The sequence below is a fragment of the Labeo rohita genome, chromosome 3 (genome assembly GCF_022985175.1).
Source record: "Labeo rohita strain BAU-BD-2019 chromosome 3, IGBB_LRoh.1.0, whole genome shotgun sequence".
Taxonomy (NCBI): Eukaryota; Metazoa; Chordata; class Actinopteri; order Cypriniformes; family Cyprinidae; genus Labeo; species Labeo rohita.
The window spans coordinates 21,630,800-21,654,433 of record NC_066871.1 but is presented as its reverse complement, the minus strand read 5'-3'; the positions used below and the strand labels follow the sequence as shown (position 1 = coordinate 21,654,433).

The following is a 23,634-nucleotide window of genomic DNA, read 5'->3' as shown; positions in this document are numbered from 1 at the left end:
GGTAAATTGCAAACATTTTTTGGATTACAAGTTTTCTAAAATGTTAGGTGTTAAATGAGGCATTATTTAATGAAATATGCGCTAATTTGCATACATTTCTAGTACAAAAATCTGAACACTGGATGAAGTCAGTTTCAAAATTCTTGAATTTTTTTTGACATATTAGAGTCAAATACAGAGTTTTTACAGAGGGAAATTTGGGTCATTTTTGAACCGATTTGGGGTCATTTTTGTCACTCCATAATTCAGAAAATACTTAGAACAGACAGAAAACAATACATTTATACAATAAAATATTGTATATAATCAAGCTAATTATATATGAACAAATCCCTCTGTAAAAACCTTCAGGATATAAACAGGAATAATAATGTAAAGTTTGGTGTGTGTAAGTGATACTGAAGTGGAGATTTATAGCTCAGCGTAGGAGAAAAAAAACTTATTTTGAGAAAACGGCCTTTAAAAAGATGTATTGTAATTAGAATCTACTCACACAAATAGATGAAGTGCTAATAAAGAAATACTTAACAGTGTCTTTTGGAAATTGGCATTTTCTTTCCAAACTCCTCAAACTTGACAGGTGCATGAAAAAACTTCAGTGCACAGCCTTAAATTCATAAAAATTAATTGAATTTTTTATTAAAGTGTGCTAATTTGTGAAGATCACATTGATGAACAAAACAAAGCTATTAACTTTTTCTCAAGGGAACCAGGGTGATGCTTGCTTCTGGGCTGGCCTACAAAAATATGTCGTCCCTGTAGCACTTTATTACAAAACTCTAATTTGGTCAGAATTAAGCCATAATATGCTGGTGGTTTGCAGCATTTTCTTCATGCAGCCCCAGTTTTTATCTGTGGTTGTCATGTGTGGATGAAAGGGGTAGTTCACCCAAAAATTACTCACCCTTATGTCATTTTTCCTTAAGTCAATCAAATGTGATTTCACACTACAGCCGACTGCGTGAGAGGAATTAGCTGTCTATATCAGCAGCTATCAATAGTATATTTTCGTCATTCAAAAGGATAAACCGAAACAAAGATATATGCAGACATACAAACGTAAACAAAGGAGCTCTTGCTTACCATTTTGAATATCAGTTATGTTGATAACGCTCATCATTTTGTGTGAAAATATTTGCATGTTGGAATGATTGCATGAGATCATGTAACATTAGAATAGTCTTCTGTTTGTGCCGCCTTCATTTACTTACTCGTTTTCGTCACTTTCGCTTTAATTCTCCGGCACTGACTCGTTCGCTAAACTGAGCATCCAATCAGAGTTCTCACTCTCTCCGACGGCTGAATTGGACAAACTCCCGCCAACGTGAGCCCGATGAGAGCTGACGTGTGGAACACGGCAAACAAACTAGCCCAACAGACACTGGCTGATGGCTGGTGCTTTATGCTCTCTGGCACCCCCTTCACAGCTGGAGACACCAGCCAAATCCCTACGTGATCTGCAGTGTTTAAGGGGAGTAAGATGTGTCTTTTCACTGTATGTATGTGTGCAGGTTTATGCGAGTGTGTCCCTCCGCACTTTTATTTACTTCTTTGACGCCCTGCTCTGTCTGTAACCTGGCAACCACACAGCCAGCCATCGCTACCTGTAGAGAGAGGGCCATAGTGTGCCGACACAGCCCACACCCCGCCGATGCACCTCTATTCACTTCCTTTCACTTCTATTGAACATCGGAGCAATTAATTCAGGCTCGCCTTCTCTGTGCCCAGTTTTTCCTCTTCAACTGTTCTCTGATGGATCAGTACGAATGGGAAGAGTGATCACAAATAATTAGATTAAAAACATTGTGTCTGTTTACCGGCACAAATTAATGAAGAAATCTTGTTATATTTTTGGCTAGCTGTTTATGGGTTTTACCAATGGATATGCTTTTTTATTTAATTTAATTTTATTTTATTTTATTTTGTTTGTAAATATTTAAAATGTAAATCTGTTGGCAAAGTTTTCCGTGCATTTGCACACTGATGGCACAATAATGAATTGACCGGTTCTGCCTACTGTTCTTTTTTTGGACAGGCAGTCTTAAGGTCACCCTGCCTGCAGCCAGACCCTTCCATTGTAAGAGCAGTATTAAATGAGAGTATAAATCATCACCTGTCATCTTTCATCCAACTGTAACAGAACTGAAGTATACTCACTAACCAGCACCTCTTTGACCTCTCCTTTTCTGCTTCTGCCTCGTCCCATCTGGTTGTCTGAACTGTTCTTTCTTTCTTTCTTTCTTTCTTTCTTTTTTTATGTTTTAATGAGCATTTTTCTTCTTTAAAGTAATATACCTGCATAATAATGGTGCTGACATGTCCTTACTGTGGTAAAGGCACCATTTTGGATTTATAGTAGTAGATTAATTCAAGTTCTTCATGGCTAAACTTCTCGTTTTGTGGGCTGTTAAGTATCAATTATTGAGTAATTGAAATTGATTAACCACGTTAATAACCAGATTAAATTGATATGTGAATTAATCATTTAGACCGGCTTTTCCATCTTTTTTTTTTTTTTTTCAAAGATCCATTCATAAATTAGACATCGTTACTTACATCATGATCTCTCAGAGAGTGCCAGTGGTTTATTTTATTTTAATTTATTTTGTTTTGTTTTGTAGGAGAACTAGAGCCGATTTCTAGATTTTCAGTGAATACTGAAATAATTCTAATCTATTCTTCACACTTTTATGGTGCTTATTTTGTCATTTTGAGATCCTCTTTCATAATATTCAAGAATGCCGTGAATTTTCTTCAAAAGTTCACATTCGTGTTCCACAGAAGAAAGTCAGTCGAACTGTATGAGGGTGAGTAAATTGTCATTTTTGGGTGAACTATAACTTTGAAGGGTTAGTTCACCCAAAAATGAAAACTGTCATTAATTACTCACCCTCATACCACGTGGTACTGATGTGAACGTGTGTCGTAAACTGACATGGAAAGAAGAAATTGTTTCGTCATTATTTTTGTTTTCTTCGCACACAAAAAGTATTTTCATAGCTTCGTTACATTACGGTTGAACCGCTGATGTCACATGGACTATTTTAACTGTTCTTACTACCTTTGTGGACCTTAAACGCAGGGTTGCCAGGTTTTATCAACAAAACCCGCACAATTGCTACTCAAAAATAGCCCAATCATGTTTCGAGGGGGTTCCCCCGGTAATAATTGAGTTTTGGGGGCAGGGTAAAATACACATTTTTGGTGGGGTTCCTGGGTAAAATTAGCATTCCAGGGGTTGAATATTATGTTATTGGGGTCGCTTCAGCCCGCAGATATGAAAAACAACCTGCCGCAAGCAGTGTTTAAGTAGCCCAATTCTGGCAACACTGCTTGAACGTGGTAGTTGCGTCGCTGTCTGTGCAGAGTCAGAAATCTCTCGGACTTCATCAAAAATATCTTAATTTGTGTTCTTAAGATGAACAAAGTTCTTACGAGTTTGGAACGACATGGGGTGAGTAATTATGACAGAATTTTCATTTTTGGGTGAACTATCTCTTTAAGTGCAGAGGAATTGATGAGAGGAAAGGTGACTGCAAGGAAAGAAGTTGTCTATCTGCATAAAACAGAGGTCCGACTGTTGATTAGGAGCGGTCCAGTCACACATCAGACTCCCAAATCAGGACAGCAGATGTGGAGGCAGGACACACCTGCACAGCTGCCCCCCACACACACTTCTGTGCGTTTCTCCACCTCCTCTGTCCTCCTCACGACTCATCCGTCCTCTCTGATCCCTACTTCACATATGCAGGAAACAGGCTGTACTTTTAATAAGACCTAAGAGCGAGCTTTGTGTGCATTCGCGTGTTGACAAATGCCAGTGATATGAATGGCGAATAAAATAAGAGCAGGCTCTCTGTTCTGTTGAGTCTGGAACTGGTTCACTCTCGCTCTTTAAAATGATTGGCTCGCAATTCTAATCCGTTTCACGTTGGCAGAGGGATCTAGCCCTTCTCTGCAAGGACTGGGAGATATTTAGAGGTTTTGCTCCTATGAAAGAGCCTGATAATTATAGCATATCAAAGCCAGAGCGATACAGGCGCACACACAACAAAACAGGCTCTTGTTTGGGCGTTTGCTGACTTTTTCAAACATAGGGTCCGCTTATAGCAGCTCATCTAGACAGCTATGGCCGCTGCTGATGCCAAACACTGCAGCACAGGCTGCGTTAGAGAGCTTAGATGGGTTTTAGGTGTCATGTAGATCTGGATATTTAAAGCAGCTGAGACTTCACACGTAGTGCAAGAGTTATGGTAAAAGAATTGTGTATAAGAAAGTAATGACAACAAAATGCTCAAATAAAAAGGTGCAAAGAAGGAATGTCATAGGGGTTGAGAGCCACGTAAGGATGAGTAAATGATGATTTTCAATTCTCTCTTCTGCTTCTTCGTGTTGCAGATTGGGTCTTTCTTCATGATCAATCTGTGCCTCGTGGTCATTGCCACTCAGTTTTCGGAGACCAAACAGCGAGAGCACCAGCTGATGCAAGAGCAACGTGCTCGCTACCTGTCCTCCAGCACGCTAGCTTCACTCGCTGAGCCCGGAGACTGTTACGAGGAGCTCTTCCAGCTGGTCTGCCACATCCTGCGCAAGGCCCGCCGCCGCTCAGCTGCCCTTTACTACATGCTCCGTGGCAAAGCCCCTCCCCCTGGGGGAGGGAGGGGGCGTGGCAGAGGAGGAGCAGGATCGACAGGGGGAGGAGCTAATGTGAATGGCAGCGAAAGACACCACTGCCATTCTACTCAGAGTGAGTAACAAGAGAGTTAGTGACAGAGGAATGACATTGGGTCATAGAAAGCTACTCAATGTGTCATTTTATCAATGTCATTTTACACTGAATGTTACATTGAGCCTTCAAGCTTCAAAAAGTTTGCAATTGCAAGTGGTCAATATGCAGCTATTGTGCACTATATTGCAAAATAATGGAAGTCATACAATAATTTTGTCTGACAAAAAGGACAAAAAGTTGCTGTTCAGTGAAAATATTCGCTAGCAAAGATGACAGGGCCATTCTATGGGTCATTGGGTCATAAAAAAGCTGTGTCGAACAGTGTTGAGGAGTAAATATTTAAAATTAACCAAAAAAAGAGAGGTTATTTTAGCCTGGCATTAGCTTAGCTGTGTTCAGAATATTAGCAAATAATACTAAATTGCACTTTCTTGACATATATGCGGTTGAGGTCAAAAGTTTACATACACCTTGCAGAATCTGCAAAACGTTAATTATTTTACCAAAATAAGAGGGATCATACAAAATGCATGTTATTTTTTTTTATTTACTACTGATCTGAATAAAATAATTAACATAAAAGATGTTTACATATAGTCTATAAAAGAAAATAACAGTTGAATATATAAAAATGACCCCATTCAAAAGTTTACATACGATTGATTCTTACTGTGTTGTTACCTAAATGATCCACAGCTGTGTTTTGTTTTTTTTTTTGTTAAGTGATAGTTGGTCATTTGTCCTGTTTGTCCTGTCCTTGTTTGTCCTGAGCAGTTAAACTGCCCGCTTTTCTTCAAAAAAGTCCTTCAGGTCCTGCAAATTCTTTGTTTCTGCAGCATTTTTGTGTATTTGAACCCTTTCCAACAATGACTGTATGATTTTGAGATCCATCTTTTTATACTGAGGACAACTGAGGGACTCATATGCGATTATTACAGAAGGATCAAACGCTCACTGATGCTCCAGAAGGAAACACAATGCATTAAGAGCTGGGGGGTAAAAACTTTTGGAATTTGAAGATTAGGGTAAATTTAACCTATTTTGTCTTCTGGGAAACATGCGAGTATCTTCTGTAGCTTCTGAAAGGGCAGTACTAAATGAAAAAAGACAAACAAAAAAAAAGTACACATCTTCATTCTATTCATAAGTTTACAACCCAGGCTCTTAATGCATCGTGTTTCCTCCTGGAGCATCACTGAGAATCTCAATCATCATAATCTCAAACAAGGGACTCATGAACAACTATCACTAAAAAATAAGCTGTGAATCTGTCACAGGATTCCAAGGAAGGCAAAGATCACAGTAATCCACAATAATGGCTTTAATAAGATCCACAAGGTACACGAAAGGAAGACAAACGGACATGTCACTTAACAATAGCAGACAAACCAGAAAGGGAGAACACAGGACTATAAATACTAACAAAGTAATTGGGGAGAACTGAAATGGGTGTGTGGTGAATTAACAAATCAACTAAACAAGACCAGAAAACAAAACCATATTTGGAAAACAGGAACTAAGGCTGGATGGAAAACATAGAGTCCAGAATCCTGACAGGATCATTCAGGTAACAACACAGTATTAAGAATCAAGCATATGTAAACTTTTGAACAGGATCATTTTTATAAATTCAACTACTATTTTCTCTTGAGGACTATATGTAAACATCTTTTATGTGAAGTATCTTATTCAGGTCAGTACTAAATAAAAAATAACATGCGTTTTGTATAAAATAATTAAGATTCTGCAAGGTGTATGTAAACTTTTGACTTCAAATGTATATTAGAAAGTTAAGGTTTTTGTAACAATTCATGTAAATAAACAGTTAAAAAGAAATTACTGCACAGCTTTTTTAAATTACATACAGCAAATTAGGATTTATTCTATTTTTTTATTTGATTTAGTATCAATTTATTTGAAGTTTGGTGATGTCACTGTTAATGCATTCAAATTCCAAAAGAATATGGCTCTAAAATTCTGAAATATATCATCAGAATTTTTTTTAAGTCCTTAAATTTGAACACCTTTTATGTTGCTTCAGTGTATTTAGCAACCTTTGTGTTATAAAAAAATAGCTTGTAGCCTGGTCAAATTTTGAAAGTAGCTTCCCCGACACTAAACCAAATAGCAAGTTATAAAAGCAAAGAGCAAGTTGCAGTAAAAACAAGAACAAATCCATCCATGTGTTTGCTTTTATGGTCCAATGACATTTCAATCCCAAGCAGCAGCGTGGCAGTTGTCCAAGAAACTGGCAGCCAAAAATTTTATTGCATTATATGAAAATGTCAAACTAAAATGTTGAATTTTTCGTCTGTCTCGCAGCACCTTGCTGTATCCACGATACCAAGTTGGACCACAGCAGCTCCCAGCCTCTGGAGAACGCCATCTCCCTCTCTGTCACCCCAAACCCAGAGGAGTGTCCACAGTGTGCTGCAGCTCTGTCACTCAAAGAGGGGGCGGAACTGACGGGGCACTCGGCCAGTGGGGAGGAAGAGGAGAGTGCGCTGGAGGAGACGGACAGGGATGAGAACCGCTTGGACGAAAAGGGGGACAACGACTCCGAGGACACGCCAAAGAGGAAACGCACCTGTTTTGGGAAATGCAAAGACATTTGGGATGAAATGAGAGTGAAGCTTTGGGGTATAGTTGAAAGCAAGTACTTCAACAGAGGGATTATGATCGCCATCCTCATCAATACAATCAGCATGGGCATCGAGCACCATAACCAGGTAATTTCACCCGCAGTGCAGTCGGTGCACATAATGAACCCACTCTGAAGAAGTGTTCAACCTCATCATGTCACATATTACTGTAATAGCCGGCTCTTTCTGCAGTGCTGATAGAGTCTTCACAGGGCCTGCCATTCAAAGTAATGAGAGCGTGTGGAACGGCCTTTGGAGTCTTGTTGGATTTTTTCTTGCCATGAAAGTGCAGTTAATTATCTTTGGAAGATGTAGAAAGCTACTACTAGTCATGCACACTCTCTCTATCTTGCTCTCTCTGTATGTCTCTCCCCCTCCGCCCCCTCATGTCTTTACTGCCTTGTCTGCAGTGGGGCCTGTTTTCTCATCTCTATGGGCTCTAAAAATATCAACAAGCGGAGAGAGACAGATATAGAGAGGGAGAAAAAGAGAGTCACCATTGGCTTCTATTACGCAGCATTTTTAACATGTGAGACATCATGTAAATGCAGCCTACGCAGGCAAACAGAGGAGCCCCTGTGCACGTGCGCACATATAAACACGGTATCTGTTTAACAGGACTTTCCTCATGAGAGTTTGCGTTTCAGTCAAGCTTATATGGTTAAACGGATCATGCGTGATGACATCAGCTGCTGTGACTCAACCAGCCTGGTAAAGATCACAATATTTACATGTGTGTGTGGGCAGCGTGTGTGTATTTGTGCTCACAAATAACAGTTGATCGAACAAGTGTCAGTGCGCTCGGCCTGCATGCACAAATGCATTTAAAGATTCATGTTGCTCTAAGAGTTGAGCGTGGCGCTAGCAATGGCAGGGTCATGGGTTTGATTCCCAGAAAGTGTATCAACTGAAAAGACATTCTATATGGGAGGTGAGTGGCAGGATGCAGGGATTGTGGAGTTGTCTGAGGAAGCAGCAAGAGGAAGTTGCGAAAAATGTGCATCTTGTGCAACTGAAAGCTGAAAACGCCGATTATGGGCCAGTTTTACTAAACAGGGCAAATTAGCGCGAGAGCGCAATTTCAAAGCGTTGATGGGTGTGGAAATTTCTGCAGGTGATTTACTAAAAACTTGCGAATTAAAGAACACAGACACAACATATCAGCTGCGTCCGAAAGCCTAGTCAGCTGATTTGCTGCCTCGCTGCCTTATCAGGCAATGACTTCAAAGGCTGCGAAAGCAACTCCGGGAACAGTTTCGGACAGACTTCAGAGGCAGCGGAACGTGACGCTGTTGCTAGGTTACCTAATGGTTAAGTTGTAGATTTTGGAGAAAAACGATCTTATACAGTTATGTATAAATGCTTTAATAATACATAAAGACCTCGATGTCATTAATCCACCGAAGGTCTGTGCGTCGGAGAAGACGACTGAGAATGGCAGCTGAAAAATAAAAGCACTGATTCAAGTAATATTGCAGAACAGGTCATTGTTATTAGTAACTGTTTCGTTATTATTGGTAGTATATTGTAAATATCATTCTTATTTACTACTCATTTGAACCCTTTTAACATTTTTATTAAATACTGTTATTACAAACAATATTATTTATTATGCTTTTTACACTATTACGATTCATAAAGTTTATCATGGTCAAGATCTCATCTATTATATAAAATAACAAGTCTGATTTCACCAGAATATCTTTATTTATATAGCCTATATCAGTGGTTCTCAACCTTTTTTGGGCCAGCGCCCCCCTACCCATTATCCAGGTCCCTCACCGCCCCCTATCAAATAAATCACAGTCTAACTGTCCTCACTGAATATTAAAGTTGATTATTATTATTTTGTGTTTATAATAAGGACTATTATTATATTTACAGTAATTCAAATGTATGGGGTCATTATGATTTTTAGAAAATTACTTTATTTCAAGAATGCATTGAATTGATCAAAAAAGACAGTGAAGTACTTTTTTTAGTAAATTATTTTAAAATAAGTGTAATAACATTCATTTACAGAGTTTTTAAGCATGTTGGTGGTTTTCATTGCTACAGCTTCAGTGTTGTTGAGATGTAGATCTATCTTGTTGCCCCAAATGTAAAAAGACTAAATAAAAATGACACAGTGGACATTGTTATTTTGGTGAGTAAATACCACATTTACTCGCTTTACTTTACTTTACTTTGTATTTACTACTTTACTATATTTCATAGATTTTGTGAGAATATTTCAAAGTTTACTTTAAAAAAAACTAAGTACAACCCTAATTCTATTTAACTTTTATTTAATTGACAAGAGTACAAAGAAAAGATTTCAAAGTTTTCACTGACCAACTTAAATGTATTTTGTAAATGTAAACATATTTATTTACAAAATGTTTATTTATTTATTTATTTATTTATTTGAAGTATGCATCCCACTCCAAAAAAGTTGGGACAGAGGCAAAATAAAAGTGAAAAGGTTATAGAATAACCAAATAAACTGCTTTGAAACACAGCAAGCAGGTAAATTGGTAATAGGTGAGGGAATCATGTTTGGCTATAAATGGAGCTTCTCAGTCTTCGCAAGCAAAGCTGGATCATGGCTCAAAATTTGTTTATATTAACAAAATAAAACTAAGTTGGCCAGTGAAAACACTGGATTTGTTATAGTCAATTAAATTTCAAATCTTGCTTTTTTGTCAGTGTGTTGTGCCAGCTATAATAATAATAAGAAATGTTTCTTAAGCAACAGTCAGCATAATTTCTGAAAGATCATGTGACACTGAAAGCTGTAGTAATATACTGTAGCTTAGCATGAGAAGAGAACACATTTTAAAATATATTCAAATAAAAAGTTCCCGCGGATCCCGCATTCTATTTCTGCTGCGGGATTCCACGCGCCTGCGCTACCGACAAGTTGAAAAATAGATAGAAAGTGCGTTTTTACGTATCCAGTAAAGACAGCGTAAGGATGTGGCAGACCGTTTTCTTTTCCAAGTTTCAGCTCATACATCTTTGGTGTAAACTCGTCTTGACCAAACGCCCCCCCAGCAACAGCTCAATGCCCTTTCAAAAATATTGCTTTCAGCGCCCCCCAATGCTGTCCGAACGCCCCCGTTGAGAAACGCTAGCCTATATGATGCACACGCACAGGATTGTGGGAAATTGAAGGCAGCGAAGGATACATCTATGCTGCCTTCAAAATTAAATCAGAAGAAGGTACCTCTGGAGACAGGAAGTGAAGCAGAATTTGAAAATCGGACGTGCCTTGATGCCTTCCTGCCTTGGAACGCTGGCTCCGAAGGCAGTATTTTAGAGCTTTCGGACACAGCCATTATTTACATATCAACCAACGCAATATACCAAGCGCAGTGCAAATTAGCGTAGTCGCAAATAAATAATAAAGAAATAAAGAAGCCACGGTATGTAGAAAAGAACTTGAGGCCAAAAAATGAAGGTTTGCTAAAAGTTTTGTTTGACCTGGTATTGCGTGACTCCTAGTTGAGGGTTCCAAATCGTCTTTTATCTCCTAAAGCAAATAAAAAATAACATGGCTTGGCAAATGATATGTTCAGATAATGTGGTGTTCTGGCATTCCAAATAAATTAATACATGTGGAAAAAATCCTCTCCCTTTTACCACACGCTCTCTGTTCTATGCGGTGCCTCCTCCAGCAACAATACTTCCAGCCATTTCAAGCACAAAATAGTTTAAGACATACTTTTTTTAAACGTTAAATAATAGTGCAAATGCCAGTAATATGAAGAGCACCAATGTTAGTAAAACATGCATTTGAATACTCTCCTCCCGTAAATTTTGGATCTGAAAGGGAAACTTCTACAAATGCATATTCAGTAAGATCCGGCACAAAAATAACTGTGTCTACGCCTCTTCAGCAGTAATTCGTCACTGTGCGCTTTTAGTAGAACAACTTTAACGCCAAAAGATGGTTTGCGCTTGCGCAAGCTATAAGTAAAGTTGGCCCTTAGTCTGTAGATGTTGCATATTATTGTATGTAATTTTTATTTCAAATGCATTGGATAACAAAAATTAATTAATCAGAATCAGAAAGTGCTTTATTGCCAAGAGTGCTTGGACATACAGTACTAGGAATTTTTAAGCTTCTAGTGCTTCATAAAGACTGTGGATAATATGAACAAATAGAGTGAATTTGTGAAGTATTCCACTAAAAGTGGAGTATTGCACTAAGCAAGGACTTAAGGGGCATCAGCTGTTCAAGAGGGAGATGGCCTGTGGGAAGAAGCTGTTCCTGTGCCTAGATTTTCTAGTGCCTTTTGTTCTGAGTCCATGTCCAGATGGCAAAAGTTCAAAGAGGTTATGGCCAGGGTGAGTGAAGCCTGTAAGGGTTTTATCTGAGTACAGAGTACAGGTCCTGGTGGGTGGACAGGGGGGCAACAGTAATCTTTTCTGCAGCCTGGACTTTCCGATGTAGTCTTATGATGTGATTTGGTAGCTGAACCAAACTAGCCCCAGGTTGTTGAGGTTGTAGATGACTGTCGTGTCGTCTACAAACTTCAGGAGCTTGACTAAGGAGTTTTTAGAGGTGCAGTCATTGTGTACAGGGAGAGAGAATGCAACACTGAAGAGCACCAGTGCTGATAATGAGGGTCCTGAATGTAGAGATTTCCCAGTGATCATTCATCCAAAAATTACAATTGTTACCATGTAGTTAGTGTACCATGTATCAAATTCTTTCTTCTGTGAATCGTTTTTGAAAGAATCTCTTGAATGAATAATTCAATGACAGTGATGCAAGTCACTTGTCAACAATCGTTGACAAACGTTATTTGAAGCATCAGTTTGAAGTAAAAATTACTTTCGAAAGTGATTTGCTCCATTTTAATCGCTACCATAGACATCCGTGTTTAATATATTCTAACTATAACTTTTATCTCAGTACCGCTGTGATAATATGATTCACTTTAAGACAGAAATAATATGGTGTGGTTGAAAAGACTGTTTATATGACTTTGTCAAAGGTTTAACAGACACAGAAGAATCGTTGTCATTTAGAAAGAAGATCACGTGGGTGTTTAAATCGAGATTGCGATCTTTTAACAATTAATTGTGCAGCTCCAGAAGGAGTGGTATTTTAAACCAATGAAATTTCACAGTGGGTATTTTTTGTTAATTGGCACTTGTTGCCTCTTCCTGAAATCTGTCCGAATATGTACTGCATTTAACATCTTGAATATCTTAGCTGATAAAAAAGCTGATAAAGTGTGTTCTATAAAATATGCATAGGTGTAATATCCTGTTGGAAGTAGCAGGTCATCTGGGTATTTCTCACCTACTTTTTCATGAATATTGTGTATTCGGATTCTCAACACTCAATTACTGCCTTCTGCACACTATATAGTAGAGAAGTTGACAAATTTGGATGCAGAGATACCATTAAAGGGATAGTTCACCCAAAAATGAAAATTCTGTCATTAGTTACTTACCCTCATGTTGTTCCAAACACTTAAGATCTTTGTTCGTCTTTAAAACACAAATTAAGATATTCTTGATGAAATCCAAGAGCTTTCTGACCCTGTATTGGCAGCAACACAACTGACACATTCAAGGCCCAGAAAGGTAGTAAGGACATTGTTAAAATAGTTCCTGTGACATCAGTGGTCTAAGGTTTGGAACGACATGAGGGTGAGTAATGACAGAATTTTCATTTTTGTTTGAACCATACCTTTAAACAATACATAAGCCCCCTGTCTCCAACATCGTGCCCTCCATGTCGACAAACACTCAAAATGACTGACAGACAGTGAATGCCTAAAAGTCCTCAGATGGCTGAAAATACAGTCTAGATGTGATTTTTCAAGATGTAATTCAGTTGTTTATTCATGGTTTACCAAAAATCACTTACAGCTTTTTTAAAGTATTGTACAAATAGGTTTGTTATTGAGATGATCTGCTGATGGATTCATTTAAGAGCAGTTCACACTACAGCCTGTGCAGGAGGACAAAGAAAGTAGGAGTGATAAAAAAGGAAAGAGGGAGGAGAAGCTATTGGTGTTTTCTTACCGTATTGTTTTGCCGTTATTACTCCTGATTGCTGTGTCAATATTCAATTTCTCTAAATGGCATCTCCCTGGAGCTGCCTGTGGTTTGGTTTTCATTCGTCCTTCAGTTGTGTTTTCTCGGCTTTAACTCGTCAATGGAAAGATATCGATCAATAAAAGGATGGAGAGAGAAGGAACAAAAGGGAGAACGAAGGAAGTGTTCACAAATCAGATTTCACTTTCGCTCCCCTGGAATTCGGGCCACCTTCTCGCTTGTGCACATGAACATACATAGTGTTATCAGCTGAGATAAGGTGTAATGGATTTATGTGATGTCAGATTACACAGCGTGGACTGAAGCAGATCAGGGTGGTCTGTTGATCCCTTTCTAAGCGCAGTAGATCTTACACTAGTCTCAGCCTTCGATAGACCACCCACAGTCTGTTCTCTGACTGTCTGATGCTTAGTGCACACAAAAATGGCTTAAATCACCAGCTACAATCTGAATAGCTGGCTTTACACAATGTATGTGCGCACAGGTTATTATTAGTCTGGGAACAAAGCTGTGGTACCAAGTTGGGTTAAGAGAACCTACTGTATTCAAGGTTAGCTTGTATTTTACTGTAGTAGAAATATTGCACTACCATACAAAAGTTTGAGGTCAATTAGAATTTTCTCTCTTAATCTTATATAATGTTGCAAAATAGTAATATTTCAAATACAATTCTGTTATGAGTTTATTTCTGTCTAAGTAGGCAGTTCTTGAGCAGAGAATGCTGCAGACATGTAGTACTTACAGTTCACATTCAGTATCAGTGTACTCGCATCACCCCTGATCTTTTTCTAAGTGACGTTCCACAAGGAATTGTTCAGGTTTAAACTCAGTTTTCTCTGACCTTTATATCATATGAGAGGTCACAGCCTCACTGAGGAACTCATGCCTGCTGTCAAAAGCTGATCTTGTCCATGCAACAATGCACACACTCTCTTGAACAGCAATGCAGTGATCTGAAATGACCTCTCTACATTTACCTCTTCTTTCATCCTTTCCAACCTCTCGCTTGTCCTCACTGTCTCTCTCTTTCTCTGTCTACAGCCTGATGAACTGACTAATGTCCTGGAGATTTGTAACATAGTGTTCACCAGTATGTTCACCCTGGAGATGATCCTCAAGCTTACTGCTTTTGGCTTCTTTGAATATCTGAGAAATCCCTACAACATCTTTGATGGCATTATTGTGATCATCAGGTACGTGTATTCGCTTTTATAGTTTGTAGAATGTGTGGGAAAAAATCATTATGGGTGTTATACACACTTCTTGCATATACTGATATTTACCTTGTTTTTTGCACGTTACATTTCACCTCAAGCATGCTTTTTACTGACACAGTTGTCTCCTTGGAAACCAAGTACACTTTAGCAAAAACATTTTTTAGGAGCAAGATTTTTTGGTATAGTGAAACTACAACAAGTGACACCACAAGAGACACCACTGAATAAAAAAAAGGCAATTGTGAGTTTTTGTCTCAGTTCTGACTTTTTCTCGCTGATTTCTGACTAATTTCTCAGAATTGCATAATACAAACTCGCAATTCTAACTTTTTTCTCATAATTCAGAGATACAAACTTGCAATTGTGCGTTATGAAGTCAGAATTGCAAGAGGAAAAACATGCAATTCTGACTTTTTTTCTTGCAATTCTTACTTTTTATCAGAATTCCATGATACAAACTCTCCATTTTGACTTTTTTAATCAGAATTGTGAGATGTAAACATTTTTTTAAACTTTTTTTCTCAGAATTGCATGATATAAACTCACAGTTACGAGAGATAAAGTCAAAAAATAAAGTGAGAGAAAAACTAGTTTTTTCTCGATTCGCAATTCTCTCAATTCTCGCAAATGTAAGTTGTATCTTGCACTTCTGACTTTTTTCTAGCAATTTTCTCAAAACTGTGAGATATAAACTCCCAAGTGCAAGTTATAAAGTCAAATTCTGAGGGGAAAAAGGTTTGTTCTCAGAATTGAGAGTTTTTATCTCACAGTTTTGACTTTATAAGACGCAATTGTGATTTTGTATCACAGCGTTGTATAGAAATGTCAGAATTGTGAGATAAAACTTGCAATTAGCTTTTTTTATACAGTGGTGGAAGTCAATTTTTGGAAAAAATGTATCAATACTTTTCACACAATAAATATTCAAATAATTTATTTTTGTTTAAGCATTATAAGCATAATAATAATCATAATTTTGTAGCTTAAGATTAAAGTTCTAGGTCTAGGACAAGAGTAAAGGTGACCTTTAAACTGTACTGTTTTTGTCTGTGAAAATGTGATGAAACATCACTAATGTGACCATACCTTAAATAAGGGGTGCTCAACCCTGTTCCTGGAGATCTACCTTCCTGTAGGCTTCAGCTCCAACCCTGATCAAACACACCTGAACCAACTAATTAGAATCTGAAGGAGCACTTGATAATTAGAGACAGATGTGTTTGATCAGGGTTGGAACTAAACTCTGCAGGTAGATCTCCAGGAACAGGGTTAGGCACCCCTGCCTTAAAGGAGAAGTCCGCTTTCAGAACAACAATTCACAAATAATTTACTCACCCCCTTGTCATCCAAGATGTTCATGTCTTTCTGTCTTCAGTCGTAAAGAAATTATGGTTTTTGAGGAAAACATTTCAGGATTTTTCGTCATATAATGGACTTCAATTGTGCCCCCGATTTTGAACTTCCAAAATGTAGTTTAAATGCGGCTTCAAAGGTCTCTAAATGATCCCAGCCAAGGAAGAAGGGTCTTATCTAGTGAAACGATAGGTCATTTTTTTTCAGAAAATAAAAATGTGTATACTTTTTAAGCACAAAAACTCGTGTAGCGTAGGCTCTGGTATGCACGTTCTCAACACTACGTACTATTGAATCAGGTCGAAAGGTCACGCCAAATGTAGGCAGATCGACAGACCCAGTGTTTACAAAGCGAACGTGCAAGGACTAAGAAAGTGCAAGTCAAATGCTGTTTACGAACAAAAAGGTACAACGTGTCGGACGATTCCGAAGTTCCGAGAAAATAAGATGGAGTTTTCGCCATACTCTACCTCTTTGAGCCGGAGCACACAGACAATGAACTTAGACGTGATTCGTAGTAGTGATGGGAAGTTCGGATCATTTTACCGACTTGGACCTTTGAGTCACGTTCAGCAAATGAACAAATCTTTTTTCGAGTCATTTCACTTGACAGCCCCATAAGATGAACAAATGACTCGAAAAACCCGAAGACTTGAAACAGGTGAACTAATTCCAGTACAGAACCTAATGGGATGTTGCGCATGCGCGACTGAAAGAATCACTCCCCAAGACGACTCGTTCTTTGCGAGTCACATTAAAGATTCATTCAAAATGAACGAATCGTTCAAAAACGACCTGTGGACGCACATTCGAGAGCCTGTGCTATGCGAGCTTTTGTGCTTAAAAAGTATACAATTTTTTTTTTCTGAAAAAAATGATCGTTTTGCTAGATAAGACCCCTCTTCCTTGGCTGGGATCATTTAGAGTCTTTTGAAGCTGCATTTAAACTACATTTTGGAAGCTCAAAATCGGGGGCACAATTGAAGTCCGTTATATGAAGAAAAATCCTGAAATGTTTTCCTCAAAAACCATCATTTCTTTATGACTGAAGACAGAAAGACATGAACATCTTGGATGACAAGGGGATGAGTAAATTATTTGTAAATTGTTGTTCTGGAAGTGGACTTCTCCTTTAAAGCCATTAAAAATATATGTAAAAGGCACTGGAGTAGCAAAAATGAATGATGAAGGCAAGATAAAATTTGAGTTGTAATGCCATGTTCAAGTGAAGGTTATTCTGACATAGGCTATTGTGTACCCTGTGGACACAAAAGAAACACCCATATATGATGTATATTTTTTGCTACATTCTAATCATCACTTTTTTTGTGTGTGTTTGTGTATAGTGTATGTGAGATCATTGGCCAGTCTGATGGGGGTCTGTCCGTCCTGAGGACATTCAGACTATTGAGGGTCATAAAGCTGGTGCGGTTCATGCCAGCTCTGCGCAGACAGCTAGTGGTCCTTATGAAGACCATGGACAATGTGGCCACCTTCTGCATGTTACTAATGCTCTTTATCTTCATATTCAGGTGGGTTGGTCTTCGTTATTGCATTCATTGTAACTGAATGAAACTCAATGTGTGTTTCACGTCTGTGTCCTTACTCATAGTCTTTGTCCGTACCCGAACGCACACTTGTTTGTAATAAAAGCCACACACTTTATCACACAAAGCAGCCATGGTTTATAAAACCCCACACCTGACAGCAGCTGGATCACACCAGGCTCTGCATGGCTGAGCATCTCAGCTGCACAGAGTACACCTTAGCTTCAGCTGCAAGTGACAGGCCCATAAGGATCAGAGTGAGATTGATGGAGGGCAGAACAATAACACTCAGGCCCCTGGTGCCCACTGACTCACCCGCCTTCCCCCTGCAGCGCCGCAATTCCAGCAGAGTGCACCGAGACAGATGGAGGCTGCTGCAGGATTGAGTGCATAAACCAATCCCGCCGATCCGTCTTTCCCACTCACGTTTAGCTTCCAGCGTGTCCCCTTCCCCCCTCACCAACCATCTCAATTTATAACCCCTCATCTGAAAACAATGCCCTGATTTATGTCTCTTAAATGGATAGAGTTGTCCCCAGCCTGCGGGTACAGTCAACAGGCTTTCGTAACTGTTAGCAGATGCCTGGGATGACGTATGGATGGAAGGGAATGGAGAGAATGAATCAGCATTACAGACTGGAAGCTATATTTGTGCCAGTTATTAATTGGCTTCATCATTGCTCTGCTGCATAGAGAACTGCTGAATGAGGAATGAGGAAAGAAAAATGTTTGTCTTTCACTGGGTGGTTTGTTTTAAGTTTTGTGGGATGTTACTGCTAAAAGTAATGTGGTACAACATTGTTTTAAATATATATATATTTTTCAGAAAAGTATAAACATTTGTTTCGTTGTTTGTTTTGAATGACAAAATGACATATTGTGCCATTAAGAAAAAAATAAACCTTAAAAAAAATTAATTTTTGTTTATCTTTTAATAAATTGCTGTAAAATTGTGTATACTTCATGATTTCAGTTAATTGAACATGCTTTTTGAATCATATTTTTTCAATTGAACGTTAAAACAGAATCCAGAAGAATTAAAATCGAAAAAATGGAGTTTGGAAAAAGAATACAATGGATTTCATAGGACCCTTGCATGATGCACACTCTCTAGAACTATAGTACCCATTATAATAGAACATACAACAAGTCCTACATAGCTTTTGCACCACAAGTATGCGCTGTTCATTTGTAACTTACATATTTTTATTATCTGATTGCGTAAAATCTGTGATTAGTAACATGTTGCCACCAGCGCTGTTTGTATGTTTTGTAGTATCACCCCTGTCTCATTTTAATCTGTTTGTGTATGTTGCATTCTACATTCTGCTTTCTGTGATCCATCTCTCTAGCGTGACTGGTCTCATCTCTGGCTGCTGTCCAACCAGGACATATGTCTCCTCACACAGCACTGATATCATTTTTATAGGCTCCTCATCTCTGACAGACTCATTCATCTCGCATCCTGTTGAGGTCGATCGGAAGCATACGGTATCTGAATATCTAAACGTGAGAGTAACGTTCAGAGCTTGTTTGTCTGTTTGTTTCTGCAGTATTCTGGGAATGCACATATTTGGCTGCAAGTTCAGCCTGAAGACAGAGGCTGGGGACACCGTACCTGACAGGAAAAACTTTGACTCCCTGCTTTGGGCCATTGTCACAGTGTTTCAGGTGTGTAGCGCTCTCAAAACTCATCTCACTTATGAAAGCACTGCTGCAGGTGATGGCAAACACAGGGCAACTGGGAACTGGGTGAAAACACATTTTAATCACTCACACACACCTGGGTATTCTCTGTAGAGCTGAAAGGTGTAGACTACTACACGGTATTATTATATAAAAATTGGCCAATTTTTTGGTATTTATTGTATTTTTGTTTTTACTAAATTAGTGCTACTAATATAGTTATGTCTTTATATATAACCATCTATCTGTCTATCTATGTATCTATCTATCTATCAACTATAGAGAGAGAGAAATGCTAAAAAAAAACAGTTTAATGATTTATGATTTTTTGTCTATTTTATTGGCCCTTTTTTACAAAAAAATGTATATATATATGTATAAAGAGAGAGAAAAACAAAAAGCATCTATTATTCATTTATTGCCCTTTTTATTACAATAAAAAAAAAACAGGTAAAGACACAAATGCTCATTTATATTTTTATTATATTAACCAAAATATTAACATATAATATCTAAAATATAAAAAGTGAAAAAATACAAAAAAAAAGTAAAATTGTTTATTTTATTGGCATTTTTATTATAATACTTAAAAACAGGGAAAGCATGAGATATAAATGATTATTTATATTTTTCTTATATTAAACAAAATAACAATTAAAAATAAAATACATCTAATAAAATATTATATATATATATATATATATATATATATATATAAATTTCTTATATTAACCAAAATATTAAATACAAATAATATACATATAATATCTACAAAATAAAAGGAGAAAAAAAAAATATATATATATATATATATATATTTTTTTTTTTTTTTTTTTAATTGGTGTTATTGGTATTACAATAAATAAAATCAGAGAAAGCATTTAATGCTTTATTATTTATGTATTCATTTGCTTGTTAGTTTATTTATCAAATTAATTTGCTTTCATGAAAAATTAATCTAACGTTATATTTATTTTTTGTCTTTGTGTGCAGATCCTAACTCAAGAGGACTGGAACATGGTTTTGTATAACGGCATGGCCTCTACCTCCCCCCTGGCGGCCCTGTATTTCGTTGCGCTCATGACTTTTGGAAACTATGTTCTGTTCAATCTGCTTGTGGCTATCTTAGTGGAAGGATTTCAGGCTGAGGTAAGGTACACACCTTAGGGTATTCAAGTAATTGAGTGTTTTGGTTGATGCACAAAACAATCTTTGACATAACAGGGCCGATAACTTTCGGGTTTAGCTGCTGAATATTAATATTTCACGCTCACTGAGTTAATCTGAATACGTTATTGTGAAAATAACGTATTCAGGCTGTGATGGCTGTGATGCTTTTGGTAACGGGGTCAAATTTGTGCTGGTGTTTAGCAACAAAATGACAGCAAGAACATGACGTGGCTCTAATAACTTGCCACTGTCCTGGGGCGTTTTTCCACAGGCTTTTGTTGTTCTTGCCGGTGAATATATTTTCGATGTGCATGCTTGTATAAATAGGGCTTCACGGGCAGGTATGCAGACTGCAGGAGTAGGTTATCTCTCCGGGGAGCATGTAGAAGTGGGCCTCCAGGTTATGGTCTAGATCTGAGGCACTATGTGCGGGTGAGTGGGGAACTAGAGCAAATGCGATTAACTTTCGAAGGGTGGGCAGTGAGATTGACATATCAATTAAAAAATGCTCAGGGCTGTTAAGTTATTTTACAAAAGAAATTCTGTCCCTCAACTTTTATTTGTCTATGGCTCACACAGCGCTACAATAACACTGTCAATCCTGTGTTCACACATTTCGGTTATAAACAAGTAAAAGCCGCATACAGTCTATAACTGACTTTGAGAATCTCAGTGCCTTGCGAACATAACTCAAGCTGTCTTGTGTCATTTTGACCTTGTGTCACTGTTTTTTTGTTTTCTTCAGGGTGATGCTAACCGTTCCTACTCTGATGACGACAGATCCTCTTGTAACTTAGAAGAAACTGAGAAAAAGGACTCACTCCAGCTGTCAGGTACTGATCTGTGGACTAAGGAAGTGCTCTTAAAGCACAGCTGTGTTTCTCCATTAACCTTCTGTGCAGTACTGTAGTTTTTTTTATTCTAAGCAGAAACTGAGCTCCTTTTCAGATTATCTGAATGAAAGTTATGACAAACAAAGGTTTTGTCAATAATAAAAGGGTCAATAGTTTTAATTATTTAAAGCTAGGCATCTGTCATCTGTCACTTGTGCTCCTAACTTTAAAATTTTAGGAGCACCTTCTAATCAAAAAAATCTGATCAAAAATGATATCTGATATTTAAAGTGAATTAAATGAGAATTTTGTTTTGACCTTTGTAAGGGCATTTTTATAACTTTATTTAAAGTATGTCATCTTTTAAATCAAAATTGTAAAAAAAAAAAATGTTTTATACACTTTTTAATTGTTCTAATTGAAATAACAGAATAAGAATAAGTTACCAATCAAATGAAATCAGTAGTAACAAAATTAATTTGTACTAAAGAGGTGGCACAGAACACAGAAGTGGCTTGTATTTTCAGGTGTATTTGTAGGTGTATTTTCATATGTTTAATGAGGCTCAGAGGTGGCATGAGTGCAATCAAATTCATAAATTCATATTGAGATTAATGTTTTAAATATAAAATTTTGCATATATAAATACTAAATGATTTAAATAACTGAAAAGATACTTTAAAAATTAAACTAAAACTGTAGGTGGCGGCCACAGTCTCACAAAGTTTCATTATAATCAACGAAGCTCTCTACACTGCACAATGAATCTCTTATTTACACTCTCTCCACACTTTATGAAAGGATTCGCAAATGTGACTGAAATGGTCGCACTGTAGAGCCCCGTCCTACTCTAAGTGTAAATGACTTTCTTCTTTCAGATGAATACAGAGTTATATTAAAAAATGTCCTGGCTCTTCCAAGCTTTATAACGGAAGTGTATGGCTGTTGAGATTTTGAAGTCCATAAAGTGTGTCCATCTATCCTAATGGCTCGAGGGGGTTTATAAAGGGCCTTCTAAAGCGAATCGATGCATTTGTGTAAAATGTGAAAAATATCCACATTCAAAACTTTATAAACCGTAATCTCTAGATTCTTCTAACTAGCTTTTAACTATCTGTCTTCTTCTTCTATAATGTTGCATAAGTTTATTACAAATAAATGGTCTTCTTTTTCATCAAAGAATCATAAAAAAAAAAAACACACAATAATCTCCTCAAAATTATCCACCTTTTTCCTGAGTAACCGATAAGCGCCGTCATGAAGGATTTTAACTTCTGTTTGGGTGCTTTCGTTTTTCTCTCTCCATAGAAATCCATGTTAAAATGGGGTAAAAAACAACTGAATTGAAACTTTTTCAATATAACCAAGTATAAAAATGTGCACAGGTTTGACGTTATGTTATCAGCTCGGAAAATATGTTAATTGGACTAGAAACACCAGAGACCAGAAATATAAAGCACCACTTCAGTCAGGCGAGAAAAGGTGGATAAAAAGCACAGCTGTTTTTAAAATTGCTAATAATAAGAAATGTTTCTTGAGCACCAAATCAGCATATTAAAGAGATTTCTGAAGGTTCATGTGACTCTGAAGACTGGAATAATGATGCTGAACATTCAGCTTTGTCGTTGCAGGAATAAATTACATTTTAAAATATACTGTATTACAACAGAAAACAGCCATTTAAAATTGTAATCATTTTCAAAATAGTACTCTGTTTTTTTTATTTATTTTTTTAAGAGCAAGTCATATGGTATTTTAAAGTGTCCTAATACTGTGTTGGAATCCTCTCTAGGTTTAAATGTATCCAAGGTCAGAAAACAGTAATTTTTTTCAGAATATACATTTATACATAGAGTCATTTCTCAATGATTTCGAAACGATTCGTTTGAAGCAGTTCGGAGCTCAAGGTCTACAAACTTCTCCCTTCCATAAGGCTACTCTGCTCTGATTGGTCAGCTGGCCAAGTCTGTTGTGATTGGTCTTTCCGTATACAATGCGTGCCAGAAAGGAAACGCCCATTACCATAACTAATGTTTTGCTCCAGAGGGTTACTTGTAAACAAAGATGCTTTAAGGTTACAAAATGGCATCGATATTACCATATCAATGTATCAGTCGCTCAACAGGAAACTCCATCACAAGCACGACTAGATCAGTGGCAAGTTTAAACTTTGTATGTGGTACGAGTTGTATTGCTGTGGTATCATTGAAAAAATGAATTTTAACCACTGATTCTTCACATCATCATCTTTCGGCAATGTAAACAAAACAAACTTGCTTTCACAGCGCAGAACACAGCATCTTCTCGACATGATGTAAACACACTAGCTGAAGTGTTTGTGGGCATGTCAGACTGTTTGTGTTTCGCGGGCAAAAAGATTCTATAAAAATTTCTTTT

The 23,634-nt window shown here is 37.5% G+C and overlaps 1 protein-coding gene across 1 annotated transcript in view; it reads left to right on the top strand.

The window, feature by feature from the left end:
• Nucleotides 1-23,634, top strand: part of cacna1ia (calcium voltage-gated channel subunit alpha1 Ia) — a 229,265-nt gene that overhangs the window by 156,260 nt on the left and 49,371 nt on the right. Inside the window, 7 exon segments of the mRNA XM_051106068.1 lie at nucleotides 4,399-4,747; nucleotides 7,052-7,458; nucleotides 14,473-14,624; nucleotides 17,348-17,533; nucleotides 19,102-19,219; nucleotides 20,228-20,383; nucleotides 21,150-21,237. Of these exon segments, the coding sequence (XP_050962025.1) occupies nucleotides 4,399-4,747; nucleotides 7,052-7,458; nucleotides 14,473-14,624; nucleotides 17,348-17,533; nucleotides 19,102-19,219; nucleotides 20,228-20,383; nucleotides 21,150-21,237 (1,456 nt within the window).